General features: G+C 48.5%; 1 protein-coding gene across 1 annotated transcript in view; it reads left to right on the top strand.

The window, feature by feature from the left end:
- The window catches only part of GPA33 (glycoprotein A33), a 38,076-nt gene extending 13,429 nt beyond the window's left edge, over positions 1-24,647 (top strand). Inside the window, exons 2-7 of the mRNA XM_077156856.1 lie at positions 3,081-3,232; positions 7,006-7,222; positions 15,800-15,955; positions 21,685-21,804; positions 22,510-22,642; positions 23,114-24,647. Of these exons, the coding sequence (XP_077012971.1) occupies positions 3,081-3,232; positions 7,006-7,222; positions 15,800-15,955; positions 21,685-21,804; positions 22,510-22,642; positions 23,114-23,246 (911 nt within the window). The 3' untranslated portion in view covers positions 23,247-24,647. The remainder of the gene's footprint in view (positions 1-3,080; positions 3,233-7,005; positions 7,223-15,799; positions 15,956-21,684; positions 21,805-22,509; positions 22,643-23,113) is intronic.
- The last annotated feature ends 426 nt before the right edge of the window (positions 24,648-25,073 follow it).

Raw genomic sequence — 25,073 nt, 5'->3', positions numbered from 1 at the left:
CACACGGGAGGCACCTCTGGGGCAGGTCCTGGCTGCTCGGTAAGCCGTCATTTGAACCAATTTCCAGGGCACCTGGTGCCGGGTGTCACCACGGTGAATCCATGCAAACGCCAGGGAAGGGAAATTAGTGCTTAGCAACTTCCTTCCCCTGTCCTCAAATACCCAATCCTCTCTGGCTTTATAAACCACCCCACAAGCTCACATTGCTCTCACAGAACCTGCACGATGACTGTTCTGGAAGGGTCGCTGATTTGGGCTTTATGAACACTTATTACAAAGTGCTTTATGCTCAATTATGAACACCTCGAGCGCTCCAACAGCTCCCTTGGAGCTGTTTGTGCTTTAAGAGAAGCTTGTTAATCCAGTGGAAACTTTGATTGGCCTGTGGGGTCTTCAGAGATGGGTGAAGGGAGGGGGCCCTTCAGTAGGACGTTTTCCTTCTTGGTACCATAACCTCATCATAGAAACCCTCCGAGAGAACTTGGAGTGCATGGTGGTTCCGTGGTAGAATGCTCGCCTTCCATGCAGGAGACCCGGGTTCAATTCCCGGACCATGCACCCCCCCCCCCCCCCGCCCCCCCAAAAAAAGAACCCTCAGAAAGAACTTGCTCACACTCCTACTACCAAAATACCAACCCACCTGCATTATTAGCCACCTCCTGTTCCAGCAGATGGATGGATGGCTCCGGAGCCTCTCGAAGGTCTGCCCTCCCCTTATAGGCCACGGGCCCTCTCATCCTGCAGGGACATCACTCCTGTCCCCATTCACTCTTTGTTCATACCCATCATCATCAAACACAATGCCAAAAATAGTTTTTAAATCACTAAACACATATTAAAAAAAAACAACAACCCACAAACCTCTCTTGACCTTGCAGCCTCCTTTAGCTACTATCATCCCTCTTCTCTCTCTTTCCAGCTGTCCACTTCCCCTGGATGCATTTGCCCTTGAATCTGCTGCACTCTGACCTCCTCCCCACCACTCCGCTGCCTCTGTTCATGCCCATCACCCCATCCGCACTGCTACCCCCAGGGGTCACCTCTTAGTCCTCAGCTCGCTGGTCTGCCAGGTCAGCGGAATTTGAGTGGCTGACCCTCTCTGCTTTCAGGAAACACTTTTCTCGCTTGGCCTTTCTCTCAGTTCTCTTCCCATCTCCCCAGCCAGTTCTTCCCTGTCTGCCTTCTGGTTCCTCCCCATCTTCCCCACCCCCTAGCACTGGCATGCCACAGGGCTCAGCGCCCAAATGTCTTCCCCAACCGTGTGCAACATCTCTGGTGACCCTCTCCACCCACTGGCCTTACAAACCATCTAGAGCCAATCTCTATCCCAGACCTCCCCAAGGCTTTCGTAACCTCCTCTTCCAATAGCACCACCCGGATCACAAACCTCACAAACCCACAAACTCCCGAGCTCCTCCCTGACACCCGCCCATCCACCAGCCTTCCTCATCCCGGTAAATGAAAAGTCCATCCTTCCAGTTGCTCAGGCCACATTCTTGTGCTCATGCTTGACTCCTCTTTTTCTCTAACCTGCCAAATTTAATCTGTACTCAAATCTCTTTGACTCTGCTTTCTAAAAACATTCTAAATGGGACACGTCCGGCCCACTACCTTCACTGCCGCCACCTGAGGCGAAGCCACCATTGGTGCTCACCTGGACACCGAAAGCGCCTCCTGCACAGTCTCCCGGCCTCTACCCTCTTCCCCCGCCACCTCCTGTCTAGTCACCTCACTTCAGCCAGACGATCTTTTAGAAACGTTTGTCACACATGTTACCTCTGTTTAAATCCCTTCAATGGCTTCCCGCTCATTCGGAGTAAAATACAAAGTCCTAAATAGAGCTTCCACGGCCCAAAGTCACCTGAGACCCCTTGACGTCTCTGCCTTCTCCCTCCTCCTCACTCACTCCCCTCCCACCACACTGGCTTCCTGCTAATTCTCGGAAGGGCCCGATGTACCACCGTGTCTCAGGGTCTTGCCCTTGCTGGGCCTGTGCTTGGGGAGTTCTCCCTACAAGATGCCCAGAAGACTCTTTTGTTCTAACGATCTGCAGCTGCATAGCAAACCACCTCAGAACTTCATGGCTTACAACAATTATATATACTCTACAGATCTTCAGTTAGGGCAGGGCTCAGCAGGGATTGCTCATCTCTGCTCCCTTTAGGGTCAGCTGGGAGAGCCCGACAGCTGTACTCCCTGCCCCAAGCCTAGAAGCTGGTGCTGGCTGTGGGAAGGGAGCTTTGCTGGGACTGTGTCTGGGACACCCGCGTGTGGCCTTTCCACGTGGGTTCTTAGCTTCCTCATAAAATGCTGGGTCCCCAGGGAGAGCATCCCAAGGGGACCGGGCAGCAGCAGATAGCCTTTTCTGAGTTAGCCTCAGAAAGCGACACTGAGATTCGAGGGGAGGAAAACATGGGCCCCTGCCTCTAGATGGAGGGCTGTCAGTGTCACACTGTCAGAAGACTCTGCGTGATGGGAGAAACGGTGTGACCACACTCTTTTTCTCACCTTTTTCAGTTCTCTGTCCCCTTAATGGGAGAGGCCTGTCCTGATAACCTTATATAAAATACCCCCCCCGGGATACCCTCTATCTCTTTACCTTGATTTAATGTTATTCCTAGAATTTCTCACCAGATAGTAAGTGTTCCATAAATACCTGTTACATAACTGAATAAATGATCATCAGGAGAGGAAAGATGGCAGGTACTATTTACTGATAACGTTCTGTGTACCAGGCGCTACCTAAAGCAACATAGTATCTCATTTAAGTCTCTCAACGACTTTGGGAGTATTCGTGTTCCCATTTTACAGATGAGAAACTGAGGCTGAGGAAGTCCACCCAGCTGGTAGGAGGTAGGGCAGCGGCTGACAGCTGGGCTCGCCCCCCAGGGGCACAGGCTTGTGCGCTGCGCAGCCTGGGAGCGGACCGGCTGGGGTGTCACTTCCTGAGCAAGCGGGTCTAGCCGCGGTGGCAGGAGCGGGCGCATCCCGGCCTTGTGCTGAGAAGTTCCGAGGGCCACTGTGAGCAGGCACCCGCAGCAGTTACCCCGCCCTCCCTCTCCCTCCCTCTTTCTTTCCAGTCTGGGCAAGGGCCGGGGCCATCTCGGTGGAAACCCCTGAGACCATCAGCGCTGCCCGGGGCGAGAGTGTCACGCTCCCATGCACCTACCGCACCGCCGCCACCGACCGGCAGGGCTTCATCCGGTGGGACAAGCTTCTACGGAGTCACTCGGTGAGGAGAATTCACCGCTTATGGGGGCGAGGCCAGCCAGTCCCCCAAGGGGCATCTTGGCAATTGTTAACACCTCTTGGAAGGCATGGGCTACAAAAGCTTTCAGTAAACGTTCCAGAGAATAAATCCAGGCTCGGGTGGGTGGGTCTGGAGGGACCCAGGGAAGGCTGGGTTATGACACCTTTATTTTGAGACAGTCACCTGCCGTAAAATTATCTTCCTGTTTTCCAGTCTCGAATGTCCTAAGTTGCACCATTGGAGCCAGTCATTCCTTTTGATTAGGTATCTCTTTCCCTGAGGCCAAATCTACTTGGAAGAGTAATATTTTTTTGTTTGTTTTTAATTGTTTGGGTTCTTTTAAGGGATACAGAGATTTTGTTTTCTAGTCTATTTTTTGAATTGATAATCTAATCCCATGGTTCAAATGTTAAATATCCTACAAGGTATACATTGGAAAATCTCATTGCCAGCCCTGACTCATTTCCTTGATACTGGTCGCTTTGGGCCAGTGTCTATTCTGATTGGTATCTCTGCTATAAAAGTTAAGTATTTTGAATATCACTTGAGGCTAAAATAATGAACTTTGATTTTTGTGTGTGTATTCTTCCAGTGATCCTTTATGCAAATACAAAAAAAAGTGACTATATATACATATATACATGCTTGAGAAGGTTATGAGATACTTTAAGAGCAACCTCTACAACTGCTTCTGACCGTCTGCAAATGCCGCAGTAACTTAATTCAATTCTGACTCTACCTGGAATCAGGCCAGACCCCAGAGGTTAAGGTTAAGGGCACAATCTTCTAACAAGATTGTCCTTCAGGCACCAGTCACAAGTTTGGGGGCCCAGGACACCCACACCTCTGACCAACTGACTACAAATTCGGTTGTTTCCACTACCCCCTCAGGTTCAACAATTTGCTAGAATGACACAGGACTCGATGAAAGTGCTATATTTGCAATTTTAGTTTTAATATAGCAAGGGGATACACAAAGAAGAGCTAAAAGAAATGATTCATGGGGAGAGGTCTGAGGGGTGTGAACCACAAACTTCTGTGTCCTCTCCTTGTGGAGTCAGAAGGTGTCCCTCTTCCTGCACAGCAGCAATGCATTTTCTCAGTCGTGGAAGCTCATCTTGGCTTTGGAGGGTCTCAAGTTCGTAGGGGAGTCTCATAACATAGGTATGAGTGATGGAATCAGTAACCATGTGGTTGAGCTCAGTCTGCACCCCCTTTCCTCCCAGAGGTCAGAGAGATGGGACTGATAGGATCTGAAGCCCCCATCCCCTAATTACATGGCTAGTCTTCCAGGTGGGGCCAGCCCCCACCCTAAGATTGTGGCTGGTCCCACCCTGTCCATCTCATTAGTGTGTGAACAATGAGTTGTGGTCCTGGGCCCACCCAGAACAGAAAGCACTCCTATCACAGGGAATTCCAAAGATTCAACACTTTCCTGGAAACTGAGGACAAAGACCAGCCAAGTTTTTTACTATACTACAGTATTTTGTGTGTGTGTGTGTGTGTGTGTGTGTGTATTCTATTTCTCCCTCTTTTTACACAAAAGGTAGCACATTCTAGGCACTGTTAGGCCCCTTGCATTTTTCATTTATTGTAAGTCCTGGAGCTCTCTCTACACCAGTAAAGAAAGCATTTCTTCATTCTTTTTAGATGCACTGTTGCCATTCAATCAGTCCTCTAATGATGGGTACTTGCTTGCCTCCAATCTTCTCTTATTATCAAGAATACCAAGGTTAACCCTGTATATGTTACTTTGCCTGTGCATTTATCACTATAGGATTCATTCCCACAAAGAGCAAATGGTTTTCTAATTTTTATAGAGATTACCAAGTTGCCTTCTCTAGGGAAACATTTTGTCCTCCCACAAGCAATGTAAGAGAGTGCCTTTTCCCCTACAGTCGCATTTGTGTGGTGTTTGCTGTCTAAGTAACCCATGCATAAGGCAAAAAATTCAAGCAGTACAAAAGTGCACAGAGTGAAAAGGCGTCAACCTCACCCCCTAGGCTTCCGGCCTCCTAATCCCCTCATCTAAGGCACTCTTAGTAGCCTTCCATGGATTTTCAAGCATGTACTAACATAGATACATATTTATATATACACGTATATGTATATGAATATGTATGTTTATACATACTACATACACTTAATTCTGCACTTGGCTTTTGCACTCTTAAGCCATGAATCTCAGAGCTCTTTCTCTGCATCAGTACATTTATATCTCTCTCATTCTCTTTTTATAACAGCTGCATGGAGCATCCCATTATATAAATGTACCATAGGTACTACTGATGGACATTTGAAATACTACAATAAACCCTTATATGTGTGTCTTTGAATATGTATGTATAAATATATATCCCCATACGATAAAATATTGGAACTGCTGGGTCAAAGGATACGTGACTTTTGATAAATGTTGTCAATTATTTTGATAAGTAGTGTCAAATTGCCTTTATGTAGATGTCACACCAATCTACACTTTCACCAACAACAGAACAGTGAGAGAGCATCTATTTTTCGAATCTATGCCAATACAGAATATTCTCAAATTGTCAGACATTTGCCAATTTGATAAGTGAAAAATGGAATCTCATTATTGGTCAGATTCACTTTTCTTTAATTGTAAGAGAAGTGGAGCATCTAATTCGTAAGTCTCTGAAAGCGAGCTCTCCTTTTTAAATACAAACATATCTAACAGAGATACATATTGAGTCCCCAGCCACTCTGAGTGAAAGAATTTAGCTTCTTCCCTGGAAGGAGAGAAGGTATGGTCTCAGAACATCCGAGCCTTAGGTGGCCAGACTGAGGGGAAGGAAAGCAAGCATCAGCCTGACATGCCCTGGTGTCCATCACCCAAAGGACCCTGACTGGGCCACAGCACCTGTCCTGGCTGGTCCCAGTATCCCTGGGGTAAAACCAAGGGAGGGAAGCTACTGCCTTTTGCTTGAAGAAACCGAAGGACACCTTCTTTCACCATCATATCTGGTATTTGGTAAACCAGACCAAAGGTCTCAGTCTAAGCCAGGCATCTTTGTGGGTGCTAAGAGGGATGCTAAAGTTATTTATTGACTGATGGATCCCTCACTCCTTTTTTGTAGAAGAGAAAACAGAGTCAAAGAGAGGTCATAGACAAATTAAGCATTTTGCCCCAGACTGTACAACTAGTAAGTGGGATAGTTGGAATTTGAACTGAGGCTCCCTGGCTCGAAAGTCTGTGACCTTAAACACCACCACATGCTGTTTGATAAACAATGAGTGTATCGATGAATAATAAGTTCCAAAGGCAAGAGTTATGGAAATAAAGCCAAGGGTGGGTGCCTAACACAATGTCTGGCACACAGTAGATAGACGCTTAATAATAATACATGTTGGTTATAAATAATAAATATCAGTTGACTAATGAGTGAAACTAGACAATGGACTGAAAGGAGATTGGTGAGAGACATGCCACAGGGTACAAGAGGTGAAAATGCTGGGATCTGAGTCAGCCCCATTTATCCACACAGGCTCCTGTGGTATGAACTGTACAGCTGGCCTAGTCTTTTAGTATTTTCACTGGGGAAAAAACCACACACACACATTAAAAGGCATCCTCCAATGGGTAGCAGGAGGTATAGGGTTGTTGGTGTGTTCTGAGGGGTGGGTGTGTCAGTGCTTCTCTAAGCTCTGGGAAATGTGGGTGAGGAGGTCAGGACAGGCTGGAAGCCCTGTGAAGCCATAGGTGAAGTCCAAGCAGCATTTCTTCTTCTCTCCAGGAAACAGTGGTCACCTGGACATTTCAGGACAAAGACTACATCCACACCGACCTTTACAGGACCCGCGTCAGCATATCGAGCAATGCTGAGCAGTCCGACGCCTCCGTCACCATCAGCCAGCTGACCGTCAATGACAACGGCACCTATGAGTGCTCGGTCACCCTGCTGTCGGACCTGGGTGGCATCTCCAGGTCACGCATCCGACTCTTGGTCCTCGGTGAGTGTCTCCATCTCCGTCTGCCTCTTTCCTAGGGTGGCTGAGCAGAGGGGTGGAAGGACAAGGAGAAGCACCCTGGTGGTGAGATAAAGCCTGAGGTGGCACTAGGTGGTGAGGAGCTAAGACTCGCCCATTCATCCAGTCTGTCTCAGGGCAGACGCCCCATTCCTCCCTTTGGAATTCAGAATTCTTCTGAATTCTCAGAGAATAGCAGACAGCTCCTGAGAGCAGAGAAGAAGGCCCATTGGCCATAGTCCCTGGGATTCAGCCTTGACCGTTCTGTCCCATGCTCTGTCCAGCGCTTTTCCCATCACACCCTTCTATCTTTCCTACAAACTTATTAAGGAGAAGAAAAAAAGGAAATCCTAAACCCTGTTGTATAGGCTCTCACTGTGCCTTGATTTGATACTTCAAGGGCCAAATCATGACTCTCTTATAGGCACTGTTTTTCCTTCTCATAAATGAAGCTACCTATTGAAGCTGCCTTTCGTACCACCCCTTGCTCCCCACAAACACACCATTCATCAGGCTCTGCTGCCTTTGAAATATGACCCAAGGTCATTCTTTTCATACAAATGGCGCTTATTATTGTAATTTATAATTTGGGAATCTTCTGAAAGATCATCTAGTTTAATATCCTTGTTTTGCAGACAAGGCTCTGAGAAAGGCAGCAACTGAGGCACAGTCAGACAGTGTCCTAGTTTTCTAGTTGCTTAAACAAGCACCATACAGTGGATTGGCTAAAACAATGAGAATTTTTGGCTCATGGTTTCGAGGCTAGTTTGCTTGTTTTCTACTGAGTAGTTTTCCTTATTAATTTCTAGGAGCCCATTGTATGTTAAAAGTATCAACTCTTTGTCCTACGTATTACCAATTTATTTTCTTGTGGTCGTATTTATAGTGTTCTTTGCCATACAGAAAATTTTAATTTACTTTAATTATAGCTAATTCATTGAATAATAAAAATTTGGTCACATATAGCAATCAGGAAATAGGCTGTGTTTTGTTTTGTTTTCCTTCCACTGCCTTCAAGCAAACTGTGCTGGCTCTACCTTCTCTACCTTCCCGCAGCATCACAGGAGTAGTTGATAAATTTCTGGTTGCTTTCAGGTATTAAAACGTTCAGTCTGTATTTTATGCATGATTGTTCTGTAAACCCACAACTTTCCTAAAAAAAAGAAAGAAAGTTCAATCCAGTGTAATCTAAATACAATTTTAATTTAATACCCAATAAGCTTAATACCTTTCCTAGCTTGGGCTTTGACCCATTAAAGCTTGGGGACCGGCAGAAATGAGAGCAGGGATTTATTTCTTCACTCTCCTTAATCCACTTGCTCCCACACCTATTTCTTACTTCTCTAAGGTTATGGCTGAGGGAGAGAGGGTTAAAGGAAAACAGGCCATTTGTCTGTTTAGTTCATCTAGTTAGACCATTTGTGGTTTTCTCTTAACTACCACATAACCCTATCACAGCAGACATCCCACCACTGGCTCTTCTATGGGGGTACATTAGTGCATTTTTCAGAGCTACCTAGGACCCTTCACCTTGCGTCCTTTCCAGATATAGATGGCATGTGCTGTGGCTGAAATCTCACATCCTCTATCCTCTTCTGCGCCTTCACTGCTGCACTGGGCTCTCTGGGCTCTCTCTGGTCCACTCCACATCCCCTTTGGCCCAGCAGGCAGCATGCCGGCACGGAGTCCCCAGTACGACATGAGTTGAACCCACATCCTGCCCTGCTTGTGTTAGTCAGGGTTCTCCAAAGAAACAGAACTGACACATATTTATGTAAATACTATCAGATTTATTATAGAAATTGTTTCACGTGACCACCAGGATCAGGCATCCTAAATTCCTTAGGGTGGACTGCAAGTTGGGAACCCTGATGAAGGTTTTCCATGAATTCCCCAAGAGAAGCTGGCTGGCTGAAGTAAAGATAGAAACTCTCTCTGACTGCAGTGATTATCGGGTCTCCCCTTAAAACCTACAGCTGATTAAATGAGACTATCTCATTGCTGAAGGCAATCTCCCTTGTTGATTGTAGATGTCATCAGCCATACATGCAATCAACCGACTAATGATTTAAATCTACAAAAGAGCCTCAAAGTTACTATCAGGCCATTGCTTGCTTGACCAAACTGGACACCATCACTTGGTCAAGTTGGCACGTGACCTTAACCATCACACTGCCAAAGCCTGCACCCAAGATGACAGGCCTTTTCTGGCTGAACTCTCCTCTCACCCTGCCTTTCCAGGCTGCTCCAGCCAGCCTCTTGCATTCAGGTTCCTCTGGCCAAGGACAGGTACCAGGGTCTGCCCTTGGGTAGGCCCCCCAGACACTTAGGGACATCTGTCAAGTCCTTTCACCATCACATTCTAGGAGTGATACCCTGAGAGATGCTCTGGGTTTCTACCACCAGGCAAGAATTTAGCCAGAGAGCGGGAGTGCCAGCCTCCCAAGGGTAGAAAACCCGTTTCTACATGAGATTGCCTTGGTGTCTCCCTGGCTTGGTCTGAAATGGGGTGGGGGTTGAGGGGAGAAGGGGGAGCTACCTTCCTTCCTTTCCCTGAGAGGAGGGGAGACACTCATGGCTCTCCATTCCTGAGAATCCCCTTCAAAGAAATTTCTCTCTAATGAGTCTCTAGATTTGTCTTAGATAGGCTGGAGGAGCGTGGCTGATTGATAATCAGAAGACTTGCTCTCAGTAAGGCCTGCTGGGTTCTTGTCCACGCCCCTCTTTAGTACTGAGGAGACTTATCAGCTATTGTCCTCAATTTGGAGGTTTTAAACTCTGAGACAACAGGAAAAGTCCTATTCCATATCCTATTGTATAGTCAAATCTGCTGTTTTCCTTTATGCATTCTGTGTTTCTTGTCTTACCCAAGAAGGTCTCTTACCACCACTCTTGGGATTATAAAAATGAAATTAACGTTCTTTTCATGTGTCCAAAAAGTTTTACTTATTACCTTTAGACCTTTATTTCGTCTGGAATTTATTTTGTGCATTGGATGCTAGGATTCAGACTTTCTCTTCCAAATGGATGATCAATTCCATCAGCATTGTTTACTATACCAAAGAAACAATTATTTTTTACTGGAATGCCAGCGTTACAACATTTTCAGTCCATGCATGTACTTGGCTGTGCTTGTCTACTCCTTATTTTGTTCCATTTATCGTTTTGATTATTCCTATGCCAGTATCATGTGGTTTTGATTACAGTATATTTATAGTCAGTTTTGACATTTATTGTTATTTTTTTCCTTGAGATATCAGTGTTTGTATAGTTGGTTTTAATATCTGGTACTATAAAATATGTTCCCTTCCTAAGTTTTTTTCAAAAAGTTTTGGGCCATTTTTACATATTTAATCTGCCGTGTTAACTTTAAAATCACTTTGCCTAACTAAAAAAAAGGTTGCGTGAAATTCCAGTCAATTTACATATTGATTTGTAAAGGAATGACTTTTAAACAATATGCAGACCTCCTATTTAGGAAAATGGTACATCAGAGTTTATTTTATGGACTTCAATAACAAGGAATTTCTAATCATAGAATTCCAGAGCTCCCGAGGATGAATGAGGAGCTGTTTTGCTTATGGGGGAGGGCAGGGCACCCCCTTGAACCCTCGGCTCCTCCCAGGTAGCCATGTAACCTTTATTCTCTCTGCATCCTCCCGGAGCAGAGCCAGTGGCAAGCTGAGCAGATGATCTATATTAATTGGAGGTAAATTGCCAAATTACCTTTGCCTGTCTGAGAGTTCTTGCAGATCATAAATAATCACAACAGCTTGTATTTACTGAGGGTTGACTATGAGTCACATATTAAGTGCTTTATCCAAATTATCTCATTTAATCTTTGCAATAAATCTGTAAAAGTGGGTAGTGATAAATACTTGCATCTACTAAGAGAACATTGAGGCTGATAGGGTTAAATGACCACTAGAAAATGTCCAGGCTGGAAGGGAACAGTTCCGTCTAAATTAAAGCCTGGAGCGTGCCTTCGGCTAACCCTGCTGCTGCCAAGGAGCAATCATTCCAATTCGGGATGATCCCCGAACTCTTTTAGATTTACTTCGCTTTAGAATGGACCTTCTCATTCACCCCACAGCAGACGTGAGCTTGTGCATTATGTTTTGTCTTGTCATGGCATTAGCTGATTTTCTGCCCGTCCTGCACCCATATGCACAGTAAACTGGAGGGGCCGAACAATGCCAGCCCTGGATGTTCCCTGTTATCTCAGAACACCCTCATCTTGGCTCCATGACTCGTGGGTAATTGAGGATTTTATGACTGCTCCTCTGCGCCCAAGGTCACCAGGCATCTGGGAGACTGAAGCCCCGTCGCCCTGCGAATGTGAGGCTCCTTCCTTCAGGATTTCGGTGGCGAGTTCCCGTGGTCCTGAAGCTTTGGGAACGGTTCCGCCCCCCTCTCCTTTCAGGGGCACGGCTGTCACCATTACACTTTGTCCTTTCATGGCATTTTAACAGCTTTGTTTTAGTCCCCGCAGGGCAGGCAGGGCTGGAAGTCCTGTTTCTACTCTGTGCCATTGAATCAGGGGCTGCTGTCTGGAGAGGGCTGCATTTCGCATGCCCGGGAGCCTGTTCAAATGAACCCAATTTCAGCTCTGCTCTCCTGTTCTGGGGAAGAGCAGCCCTCAGTCTCAACACAAACAAATTGTTGTGTGTGGTGCACAGAGACCTTTTGGACCGCCAAATAAAACACTTATTTAGAAAAATATATACTTTATATTCTTATTTAAAGTATACATTAAAATATTTAGAAATGTATTTGTAAAATGTATTTTTATAGTATTTAAATATATATATTAAAAATATATATTTTAAATAAGAAACTAAAAAAAGAATGACATTCAACCATATGCCCTACTCCCTTCCTACATTTAACATTTCTCCAGCATTTTTTTCATCCAGTGCCTCTCTACATGTTGATTTGTGGACATAACTGAATTTGTAGTCTGAGGAGTTGGTACTTTTCTTTTTTCACTCTGCATGGCAGGCATTTCCCTGCCCTTTTAATATTTTTTGTTCTTTAGGCTACGTACCCCTATATCATGTGGATGCCGAGTTTCCTATCTCTGGACTGGACACTCAGGCTGTTTCCAGTCAAAGCTATTTCCAGTTAACAATGATATAAATAAACATTCTTTTTAATAAGTCTGCAACAACATTTTTGTGTGCATAGGTTTTAATTTTTAATTGCATTGGTTCCTTGGAATACACCCCAGGAGAGTAATACCAAGCCAAGGGTATGAGATGTTTATCTTGTTTCTCTTGCTGCCCTCTTCCCCCTCTCTCCTTGCCTCAGTTGGCCCCCAGCTGAGCCCTCCGCTGCTCTCTTCCCCGGCCTTTCTCTGGCCGATTCTGCCTCCTTCTGGCATCCCTTAAATAGCTGCCATTTCTTCTGCGGCTTGGGGCGACGGCGCGAGGATCCCACTTCAGTGGGAAAGCCCGATCCCCCGCCCCTCTCAGGGCCAGTTGCATTGTAAGAGAGGAGCCAGCTAACCCGAAGGGGGAACACAAATTTAATCCGGGATTATGGAATCCGGCCAAAGCGTTTTGCTTACAAAAATTATTTTGCCCAAAATGTTAAGAAATCCAATAGAAATCTTTAAGTTTTTTTTTTTCCAAATGACTTTGCAGCAGGGCTATTTTTAGGCAGAAGGGCTTTAATTACACGGGGCCGGCCCACTCGGACCGGGTGACCTCAAGGTAAAGCCGGGTGAGCAGCGAGCTGGCAGCCGGGAGGCGGGCGCCGCGGGAGGGATCCTGCGACTCTCCGGCCTCTGGCGCCCCCTGGTGTCCGCGGGCGGGAGCACAGTATCCCGGGCAGACATCGGAAAGCCTTAGAGCCCATCCACCTCCACCTTTCCTGCCCCTCCCTAAGTAAATACTCAGGTAGCATCTGCGTGTGTGTGTGTGTGTGTGTGTGTGTGTGTGTGTGTGTGTGTGTGTAAGAAGAGGCAATGAGAATCAGGGCACTTTGAGAGTCCCCGAACTCTCACAGCCCCGCTGTGGGCTTAATAACTAGTGTAACTAGATGTGTCTGAATCAAGGTGGGGGGCTGAGGAGAGACACCTTCAGAGAGGGATCTGAACCGCGGGGGGGGGGGGGGGGGGGGGGCGGTGCCTGGGGTGGGGGGAGGTGCAAAGGGAGTTTCAGGGCTGAGGTGAAAGGTCTGGGGACCAAGAACCCAATGCATTCCTCCATAAGGGCCGGCCAAGTTCACAGCGGTTCCTTGGGTATGTGGCGGGCCTTTGTGTGCTTCCTGGCTCTGGGGTGAATTAACAAATGTGTGGAAGAAGGTAACCACATCTTTGGATGTGTATAGCTTGCTTTTTTATGCTTCCCTGGATGCTCAGTGGCCCCACAGTCACTTCCCTCCCCTTCTCATCCCATATCCCAGAGAAACCTGGCCCTAGAAAGCTTGACTGTCAGGCACTAACTTAGCCTGAATTTGGGTTGGTGCGGGACTCCTCAGGTTGCACTTAGATTTTAGGCCAGCTCTCTAATATGGAATGAAAACTCTGTCTCCATAGGTGGGAGAGAAGGGTGAATGGTTTCAATGGGGAAGAGGGAAGTTCTTGAAGCTCTAGAGAGGTCGGGAGGTCGAGCGTGGCTGGCTCACCAGCTCTGTCCTCGAGGGGGCTCTTCCTGGAAGCCGTGTTCACCTTCTTTTGTCCCTCAGGTGTCTGCTTGCTGGGCCAGCAGGATGGGTCGGGGGGCTGCTTGCTTGCAGGCGCGTCCCTCCCTAGGCTGCTTCAGTCTTGCCTGAACTCTGGGCCTCTGGTTGCAGGCCTGTTCACTCGGCAGTTGCATATAGAGAATACCTCTCGTTTGCCCCATACTGGCCCCACACCTCGCTGGCCCTCACCGAGGCAGCAGATTTCAGCCACATCCAACAACCGCCTACCTGTTTCTGATGGGAAAATCTGTGGGCTGCTGGTCTGGGGGAGAGAGTGCATCCTGGATAGGGCAGCTCCTTTTCTCACTTTCAGCTCCCACCTGCCATTTCCAGGTGGGGCCAAGCAGGGATTGTTGTTCACTCTTGATGTTCAGTGACTGTGCATGCACCTGTGCGTCTGGAGTGTAACATGGGGAGCACTGTCACTGGGGCAATCAAGCCACTTAAGGGGGCACATAAAGAAGTGGAGGGGACAGGCCTGCAACACAGGGATTTCAGAAATAACCCTCCCCGTGATGTGTCCTCCCCTGTCCCACCCCCACCCCCCCAAGCACATCAGCTGAAGACTCAGGCACATGCCATGCTTCCTCTCACCTCTGAGCCTTTGCATATGTTGTGCTTTCTGCCTGACTCCCTTGCTACTCCTTGCACCGTTGGCCTCGTTTACTGTCACTCTTTATTCAGGTCACAGCTGCTGCTGTGAGTAGGCCAATGCCCCGCATACGGGCCCTCCCTGCACCAGCAGCCCTGCCTCCTACCTGGTCTCGGCCCAGTGACTTGTCTTTTGCCTCCACTGGATTCCTTGAACATAAGGTCTCTCTCAGTATGCCAGCCCAGTGCCCAGCAACGTCAGGCATACAGCACATGCTCAGTAAGGTTTGTAGAATGAACTACTCTGTGAAATGGAAAGTTAAGAAGGCTGAAATTCTGGGAGAACAGGTTAAGAATGTGAACTGAGGGTAAGCTGTAGATTTCTGTTACTTCCTTTCTGTGGGTTTCCCTTTCCTTATCTCTGCCCCCTCCCATCCCTTTGATCCTTACCCTCCACCTGGCACACAGCCCTGCTGCACATCTGGGGTCCCTCCTGTCGCCCAGTCACTTCTGGCAAGTGCATTTTATCAGCAAAGCATGGGAAGGGGATAATGCTTAACTCAACGGCAGCATTCCTAAGAAGTTGGAGTTGGAGGGCTTTAGAGATCATTTAACCCAGCAGGCAAACTTCAGCCCACAGTCTGCTTTTGTATGTCCTATGAGCTAAGAGGGTTATTTGAAAAAGCAGCAGCAGCAACAGAAGAAAGAATCACAGAGACTTTGTGGCCTGCAAAGCCTAAAGGTTTACTGTCTGGCTCTCTACAGGAAGGGTTTGTTGTGCCCTCCTTTTATGTATGGAAACACTGAGGCCGTGGGATTGAAGGATTTACCTAAAAGGGCAAAGATAAATCAATAGCAGGGAGCCAATCCGGGTTGGTGGCAAGAGCTCTGGTTCTAGAGTCAGAAGATCTAGGTTCTAGTGTGAGCTCTGCCAGGACCCTTGAGCAAGTGTCCTCTCTGGGCCTCAGTATCCCCATTTTTATAATGGAGATGTCAGAGTGTCTTCAAAATCCCACGACCCCAAACCTTGGGCACACTTGCAACCATGCCTGGTGAAGCTATCGCCAGTCCACGATGCTTCCCGTGGACTGCTGCTTCTGGGTATAGGCCACTGGGGAGATATTTTGGGGTGGATCAGTCTTATAGCTTCACAGCTCACCACTCAGCTCTCCATTTCTCTGCCTATGAGCAAACACAGCAGTGTCAGTGTGTGTTTTGGAGGGAGGTGGCTGTGTTCAGGTCCCACCTGATGCCTGCCTTCTCTTTGTCCCCTCCCCTGCACAGTGCCACCCTCCACGCCAGACTGTGCCATCGAGGGAGAGGCTGTGATTGGAAGCGACATAAAGCTGACCTGCAGTTCCAAGGAGGGCTCCCCGGCACCTCAGTACAGCTGGAAAAGCTACAACATCCGGAATGAAGAGCGACCTCTGGCCTTCCCAGGTGAGGGGGGAAAGGGGGACAGGGGCTCCCCACATCCAGGAGCAAGGGGCAGCTGACTAACCAAGGCTGCCCTGGGAGACCCTGGGGGCTGTGCAGTCCGTCCCCCTGCAGACTGCCCTGCTGCTTCCTCCACCCCAACAGTTTCCACAGTGAGATCTTGGGCCATCTCTAAGCAAGTTTTTCTTATTTGTAGAAAGGGATTGATAATTATTGTTCTAGTCTGCCAAAGCTGCCAGAAGGCAACATCCCAGAGATGGACTGGCTTTTAATAAAAGGGGATTTATTTAATTAAAAATGTGTAGTTCTTCAGAGGAAAGGCAGCTAACTTCCATCTGAGGTTCTTTCTTACACCGGAAGGCACCGGGCAATCGCTGCTGGCCTTCTCTCCAGGCTTCTGGGTTCTAACAACTTTCCCCCCGGTGATTCCTTTCATATCTCTAAAGGCCTGGGCTGAGCTGCAGGTGCTGAGATGAGGTATGCTGAGCTGCTTGGGCTATGCCGTGTTGAGCTCTCTCCTTTAAGCTTCCCATGAATTAAATTAAGCATCACTCATTGTGGAAGGCGCTCGCCTTAGAGACTGCAGGTGTCATCAGCCATAGATGAGTTTCACAAGCTAATGATTCAAATCCACAGCAACAGAACTAGGCCCCATCATCTGGCCAAGTTGTCACCTGAACCTAACCACCACAATAATAATACCTCATAAATTGTGAGAAATAAAAACATTTCCTGTAAAGCACAGTCCATAAAATATAGGAAGCACTTAATAAATGTCACTGTTGTTTTGGTGATTCTCTGTAACTCTGTTCTCTTGAATAGGCCTAGATTGATAACCGCTGTGTCCAAGGCACTGATTGGGGTTTCCGTTTTGATTGTGAGTGTGTCCTGTGGCTACATCCGAGGGCAGGGAATTTCCTGCTCCTATTCCCTGCCCAGGCCAGGCCAGCTCAGATTCCAGGGCCCTCCTCCTCCCCACGCATGCCGCCGCCCCCCATGGCCCCACCCAGTTATGCAGCCCTCTGCTGTGAGGGACCCACATTCTTGGGGAAGGAGATGGGAGGTTTGGCTGCGGTTGCCAGGAGACTGGTTTTGCACTGGGCAGCTTGGTATTTGACCTTTCAGGCAGGAAACAAAAAGAGCCGTATAAATCTCCTACTGTCATTACCTTGGAGCCAAGTAGTGTGGGAATTTTTGGAGAAACCCCTAGGGCCCCGGAGCCTGCCGGCCACCTGGCCATCTGCATCCAGTGCTCCTGGAAATCAAGAAAGACAGGGTCTAGAGGGCACCCATGGGATGCTTCTGGAAGGCCTTTCAGTTCACCATGGAAAAGGAAGTGGGAGGGGAAAAGTGGAGGCAGTGGGTGGAAATGGCTGTTCCGGGAAGATGGGATGTGAGGGCACGTTATGGGCAAGCTCCGCCAGACAGACGCACGGACTCGGAGGTAGGGGAATCAGTTAAATGGGGTTCACCGTCAGTTCCCTTCATTCATTTGGGGGCAAAACAAGAATTTCCTAAAAATTGAAAAGAATTAATAAAACCCACTAGATCTACTATAAAGTAGAAGATGTAATGTGGCTTTCAACAAGCTTTTAGTTTTGTTTACTTATTTTGGACTGACAAATTTTTATTGAGTGTGTCTGGAATTTTTGTTAAAACCACTGGCAGCTTTCTTTGGACTCTGTGGTCTGCCGCTCACTGGCCTGTGAATACCCAGTGACTCTGTCGGTAGTCACAGATGGTCCACCAAGGACACTGATTGTGTCTGAACTTCCTTCCAGCAAAGCTAATATGCAGGGACCCAAAGCTGGAGGTTACAAGGCGGTAAATGCTACAATAATTTTATACCCAGTGAGGTTATGATAAAGAGGATGTTGGAGCAGATTAAGGAAGGTTTCTCAGAGGAGGGGCCTTTGAGCTGGCAGTACAGCGTGAAGGCTAAGAACATGGCACGGACTCAAATCTTTGTTAGCTGTGGGTTCTTGGCATGTTACTTAAATTCTCTGTGCCTTAGTGTCTGCATCTGTTTAAAAAAAAAGAGCATAATACTGTACTAGTATTTACATTATAGGGTTGTTGTGAGGGTTTAATAAAAGCACATGGAAAGCATTGAAACCAGTGCCTGGTATGTAGTAAGCACTCAATAAATGCGAGATGTTATCAGCTGTTATTTGAATTGGGTCCTTAAGGAGCAGTAGACCGGGCATGGAGAGCAGCCCAGGAATCACAAGTATTTGGTGAGACTGAGGAGCAGGGTCCCCTGCAGGAAAGCTGGGAGATACAGTGGGTGCGGAAAGCAGTGATGAGAGATCACAGAGGGCCTGCACTTCGTAGGGAGCTGGGCCTTTCCTGGGCTTCCACAGCAGGAGCGGCACAAATGGGCACCTTGGTTACGCCCTCTCTCCATCAGGAATGCCTCCTCTGTTGTTAGAAGCTAAGACTTAATTCTTCAATGATCCAAAAGGGCATGAATCCTGAGGACATAAAAAAGAATTCAAGAGAGATTTACTTTGGAAAAGCTTTGTCCTGCCTCAAGTTAAGATTGCTGAGGGTCAGAATTTGGACAGGGCGGTGAGGTGGCAGGAAAGAATGGTGGTTAATGGTAATAACAAAACTTTGCCTCTGGTGGGCACTGGGTGGGTTTCTCAAGGCCTTTTGTCTCCACCTTGCCTCATGAGCCCTAGAAAATCTGTCAAGGTACTCTCCCTCTGTAGGTCAGTCCAAACACGTTTCTGACTTTTGAAACAGTCCACAGTGGATGATTTGGACAGGTGAGTTTCTTCACCCTCATAATTTGAAGACAGAATTTCTAATATTAGAGATTTTTTTCCTTTGATTTAGTAATCGTAAACTAGTAGTGAAAAGTACAGATAATCTGGAGTCACTGAATAAGAATTTGAGTCTTGACCTTTCAACTCTCTAGTTACAAGTCACTGAGCCTCTCTGACCCTTAGTATCCTCATCTGAAAAACTGAGATGATGATAATATCACCAGGCTGGGAAGAGGATAGATAACTTGAGATGACATATGTGATAGTTCTGAACATACCTTGTAAACTGTGTCCCGATCAGTTAAGTTTCATACACTGAAGCAATAGGAATTTGGATATCAGGAAAGGATGGTTGGGTAATTCTGGGGGCTGGAGCACTTAGGGAAGAAGATTCTATAAGGTGGGGATGGGCCCTGTTTGGAGTAGCTGGAAAGTGTGTGTGGACTCCGAGAAAGAGGAGGCAGCTTGAGTTTGATGAGGAGCCATGGATCAGGTGTAAGGAAGGAAAAGTTAAATCTTGTCACTTCGACACAGTGTCTTAGGGAGGTCAGGGCGTCTCTGGAGGGAAATCTCTTCCAAGCTGGAGCGGAGGGAAGTAGGGCTGCAGATGACTGTCTTGTGTGTTCCCCTCCTTGACCACAAGGTGTCACCACTGCAGCAGTAACATTCATTTTAGCCAGATTTGAGCCGGTCCTGTGGCCCAAGATATGCACCAGTTCATCCTAGAGCAACCTCTAGTGTCCACTGTTTGCTACAGGAACTGGAGAAGAATGGTCTCATTCATTTGATTAGGCAACCACGTGTCCTCCCTGCCCCCAAAACAAGGCCTAGAGCTCAAAGCTGGGCTGTAATACCTGAGAAGGTTCTGGAGGCAATCCCAAGTCTTCTTTCCTGGCTCTCTCAGCAAGGTTCTACGTGAACCTAACCCATCTGCTTAATTTTCCTCTCAAGTAGTGGGATTCTGAAAAAGTGGAAGGTCCTCTGGGCATAGGGTCGTAGAGTTAAAGCAGCATTTTCCCAAAGTGTGTTCCTTTAAGATGCCTCTTTAAAAAAAAAATCTTGTGGTCCAATTAGCATAGAAAATGAGACTAGGTTGATAAGCCCTGTTTGAGATTCACAGTACCTATGAGAATGTTAGAAGCTCTGAGAATTCTGCCATTTAAAACTTACTTAAGCCCAACTCAAAGAGTTCCACACTTGCTTTGATTGTACATCCCCTTTTCAGTAACATATATTAATATTACATGTAAACGATTGTCCAGAAAAACACTGACTTATGGAATTCTAAAATGGAAGGGAGAGCAATATACAGAGAGCGAGCAGCCAGGCAGCGGTGCCCTGGGTTTCATGGGAAGAGTTTGATGAAAATATATATGAAAAGATTGGAAGAAAATCACCCCAAATCAAGTGCTTTCTTTTTCTGGGTGGTAAGATTAGGGATGATTTTTGTTTTTTTCTCTCTATAGAGGCCTTTCTTGACCCGTTGGACTTGATTAAATTCCCTTGCTATAAGCTCAGCTAGCACTATCAGTTTTGAACTCTAATGACCCTTGCAACCACATTGTTTCATGTCTGTCTTCACTTGTAGACTGTAAACTCCAAGAGGACAAGGGCCTCCTTTATCTTATTTATAGCTGTGATCAACATTTAAAGATTTTTCTGGATTGAATTGAATTAAAATAATTTTATGTCATATATAATTTTTTCTGATGAACATCCATTGCTTTTATACTCTAAGTTTCTTTTTGAAAGTTGTCAACTGCTCCAGGGAGTTCTAGACTTAAAACTGGGCTTTGGTTCCAGCTTTGACATTTCTTAACTTTATGACCTTGGGCAAGTCATTTAACTACTCTTGAGTTACCGCTGTGAAAATAGAGCTTGAAATATTAGTTCCACCTAGCACACAAGGTTGTTGGAAGGATCAAAGGACATAATATTTGATGAAGTGTACTGAGTAGTATATCCAGACAACAAAAAATCACACCGAGGTACAATCTTGCAAGGGGAGGGAGTTGCGGCTCGCTTGGTTTGTCCATGTGTCACCAACGACAGCTGGCAAAAGACAGAGCAGGAGCGACGGCCAGGGACAGATCTGTAACTGACTGTATCCAGGATACGTCTAATCAGGGCAGTGACAGGACCCGTTTTGCGGTGTAGGCTGTCTCCACTTGGTGGCAGCAGAGTTGACAGCAAGACTGGCTCTGCCCCTAAACTGGAGGACAGCGGGTCTCTAAATCAAAACAAAGCATTATGATGAAGGGTCTTTGAGGGTAAGACATATAAAATATGTCTAAGCATAAAGCTAATATACTTGCCCAAAGCCACAAAATTAGTAAGTGGCAGAACCAGGTTTCAAACCCGGGGTGCCCGAGTGAACTCCAAGCCCTTCAGGCTTGTGCACCCCGCCTGGCTTGTGGGTCTGCAGCCTTAGAGGTGGATGACTTCTCCGTGTTACAGAGGAGTCTGAGGCTCAGTGGTAGAACTCACACCCACCTAGGAATCCTAGCTTTTTGTACTCTTCTTTGGTGTCCTTGGGTAGTGGTGTATGTGTGTGTTGAAGGAAGGGGTTTGAATAGGTGCTACTGATGGTGATAGGCGTAGATAACTCTTTAACTTTCCCCAAAGGTCCCACCTGTCACAGGCTTTGATTTAAAAATGACATCCATGCCTAAAATCTGAAGTTCCAAGTGTTCTGCTAAGAACTTTACAACTAGTATCTCCTTTAACACCTGCAATAACCTTATGAGGTAGAGTTCATTACTCCATTTTACAAAGGAGTTTACTGAGGCTCTGGGAGATCAGCTGACTTTCCTACGGTCATACAGCTGGATAATGGGGTCCCCGGTTTTCAAATCCAGGTCTCTCAGACTCTGAGGCACAACTGCTCTTTTATCCTGTCTTGGACACCGGCCTGGGGCTCGTCTGCAGTCCCCATTCTCTCACCCTTTTTCTTTTTCCCAGTCACGGGACAGACCTTCTCCCTGAAGAACATCTCCACAGACATGTCGGGGTACTACATCTGCTTCTCCAGCAACAAGCTGGAGACCAAGTCCTGCAATATCACTTTGGCCGTCAGACCTCGTAAGAGCGCTTTGGGTAGGATGGGAGGGAGGGAAGGGGGCAGAGGCCAAAAGATGACTGGCTGGGATTCCACAGAGTCTGTTGAGACAGTGTGGAGGTGGGTTGGGAGCCCCTTTAGGGTCCCCTAGGCAAGGTGGGCGGCTGGGATGATCTATGCAGGATGGCTCCCGCCCCAGCCTCCCTTCACCTCGAGATCCATCCAGTTGCATTGGTTCCTTGGAAGCAGAGTCTAGGCTGGACTCTGGAGACCTGCTCAGTTCTGCCTGCACATAGGGCCATTCACTGAGCATGAGGGCAGTGCCTGGAGGCCCTCCTTTTACAATGAGACACCCACAACCAGCTCAGGGAATCTGGTATGGCTGATGCTAGGGAAATTTCTCTGGGCCAGAGCAGCCCAGTGAGTGCTGGGAGGCAAAGCCATCGGTCTGGGTGTCCTTGTCTGTACCTACTGAAAGAGTAGTTCCCCATCTTCTCTGGTCACAAGCCTACAAGGACATGCCTTTCCCTAGAGTGCTAACGGAAGCCACAGCTGCCGCTCCACGGGCTGGGAGAGAACAGCTTCCCACCATCTGGCACAGCTGCTGTGGCTTCTCATCCCCAGCCCTGGCCCTCTCCTCTGATGCCTCCTCTGATGCCTGGGGAGGGGTCACATCAGGAGCCTTTGGCTGGCGGCTCAGGTGCTGTCGCTGCTCTGCCCTCTCGCAGCCTCCATGAACGTGGCCCTGTACGCGGGCATCGCGGGGGGCGTGGTTGCGGCGCTCATCCTCATTGGCATCGCCGTCTACTGCTGCTGCTGCCGGGGGAGCGACGCGGATGAGGACAAGGAGGACGCGCGGCCGTAAGTCTGGGCGGGTAGCCTGGTGGCAAGGGCCTGAGCAGATGGAGGAGATGCATCCCTGCTTCTCACAGCCTTTTCCACTCGCGACACCCCGGGGGCAATAGGCGTTCTCGTTCTCACGCCCATTTGTTGACTCACCCAAGTCATATAGCCTGCAGTGCAACCCTGACACTGGACTCCAAGGCCTGTGTTTTTCCAGCGTCTGCTCCCAGGCCAAGGGTGGGGTGGAGCCCCTGTCCCGGGGCCCATCCTTGCTTGTCCAGGCCGCCAGCCCGTTCCCTTAACGCCCTCTGTTCAACAGTGGAACGATTGGGGGCACTTTGCTGTCCACTCAGTGCCGTGGCCCTTTGCAGCTGGTGGGGTGAGGGTGGCGGGCCCGGTGGCTGCTCCTCCCACGAGGGCTGTAGGCCCCGCGGGCGTGGGGGCCGGAGTGCGGGCGCACCCTTCCCGCGCGTGCTCGCTGCCCCGCAGGCACCGGGAGGCCTACCGACCGCCGCCCGAGCAGCTGCGGGAGCTCTCCCCGGACCGGGCCGAGGACGGCGGCCGCAGACCCCGCGACGAGAAGAGCTCGGGCCGCGAGTCCCCTGACCACCGTGGCCGGTGACTGGGGCCCGCCGAGGGGTCAGGGTGGAGAAGGCTGAGGGGTTCCTTCTCCGGCCTCCCTGCTCCTCCCCACCCCCCGTTTCCCCGTTCCTGCTGCGGGACACTGACGGGGAAACTGCTTCTCCGGAGCCCGCTGCCGGCGGCCTTGCCCTAACTCCAGGCATCTCGCTCACGGCCGCGCCTGGCCGCTGCCTTCTGCTGTGAAGACGCGCGTCCCCTTGGCCTGGACCAGGCGGCCTCCACGTCCTGCAGCTGAGGGAGGAGCCGCAGCTCGGGCAGTGCCCGGGAACCCTCCGTGGACGCCACGCCAGCCTCCAGAGGGGGCGCAGCGCCCAGGGGGCACCTGAGACATGGTTTGCGCTGCAAACGTTTTTGTTGAACAAATGAACGAGTACATGAAGGACGTCCTATCATCCCTCTAATTCAGGTGCAGACCCCTTGCTTTGGCAGGTGGCATGGCCTCAAGCTCCCTTTCCAGACTCCCACAACTTCCTGAATGTTCCAGACACTTCCTCCAGGACTCCCTGCTCACATCACACCCCCCCCCCCTCGTGGGGCTTTTGTTCTCCCCCCTCTGCCTGGAATGCCCACGCACTTTCCTCTCTGCCTGTCAAAATTCTACCTGTCCCCCAAGGCCCATCTCAAATTACTGCTATTTGGCTCAGCTTTCCTGATCCCCACAGACATGGGAGCAGTCTGTGTCCCGCCCCCAGCCACAGCATCATTACCTCCGAGGGGCGCTTCCATCCCAGCAGACAGCCGCCCGGAGGGCATCTAGTCAAGCTTAATTTGGGAAACTGCTTTGAGAGCTTTTGCCTGCCCTCTCTGGTCTCCCTGCTGCGATTGTGGACATGTGGACAACTCCCGCCCAAACCCAATTTTTCAGTTGAGAGAATGAAATATGAGTTGATTTAAAATGAGCACGTGTCCGTGCCACCCAGTAGCTGGACTGTGGGTAGCCTGGGTCGCCACAGCAAGGAAGCTCCTCTTCTGGCCAGAATCACCGACATGTCCATCCTGCCTCCCAGTCCTGTTCTCCCAGCTGTCCCCTCTCCCTGAAGGCTCCTGCCCCTGGCTCTGCTGCTGGTCCTGTTTTGCTGGCAGGGCCGTCTTGCTGCCTGGCCCACAGCCTTTCTCCACTTTTCAGAGCATTTTTTCCTACCCGGAAGAGCTCAGGCAGTGTTATGGCTGCTTGGGGCTCCTCACCCAGTGGCTACTCTCACCCCAAGGCAGTTTACTATTAAATAGATATTCAGTTCTTTTTCTGGATGATCAGAAAAGCAATTCTATATATTTATCCACTTGTGATTTAAAAAATATATATTTTAAATATATATTTTCTTAAATTCCATGCTTCATTGAAAATGCTTTCGGTTATAATAAACTTTTCTGTGGAGATTCTTACTGCTTTCTTTAGACATGGTCTTTGTCCAGCTGAACCCCTAGAGCTGCGTGTCTTAGGCCTCTTCTGCTTCCTGGGAGAGGTGAGATGATGGAGTTGCGTGAGAGCGCATGAGGGTCATAATCCTGCAGGTGACGTTGGTAGAGGGCACAGTCGCACCAGACATTGCCTGTAGTGGATCCTGGGACGCGGCAGAGCCCTGCCTGGGGTTGGCGGTGTATTCCCCGTGCCTCCGGGTATATCCAGAGGCAGGAAGGCCATGGTGCACTGGAGTGTCAGCTCTGGTGTCTCAAGGAAGATGATGGAGATGCTTTTACAAGTGATGCCCAAAATGGTGCCCCTCCTAAGAAGGGTGAGGAAGAGAATTTGTAATTCTTCCTCTCCCAAAGGGGCATGGCCCTTCTAAGGAGTCTCAGCCCTGATACT

This window comes from Tamandua tetradactyla, chromosome 4 (genome assembly GCF_023851605.1).
Source record: "Tamandua tetradactyla isolate mTamTet1 chromosome 4, mTamTet1.pri, whole genome shotgun sequence".
NCBI classification, from domain to species: Eukaryota; Metazoa; Chordata; class Mammalia; order Pilosa; family Myrmecophagidae; genus Tamandua; species Tamandua tetradactyla.
The sequence above is the reverse complement of the archived record's forward strand: the minus strand, read 5'-3'. Positions and strand labels throughout refer to the sequence as shown.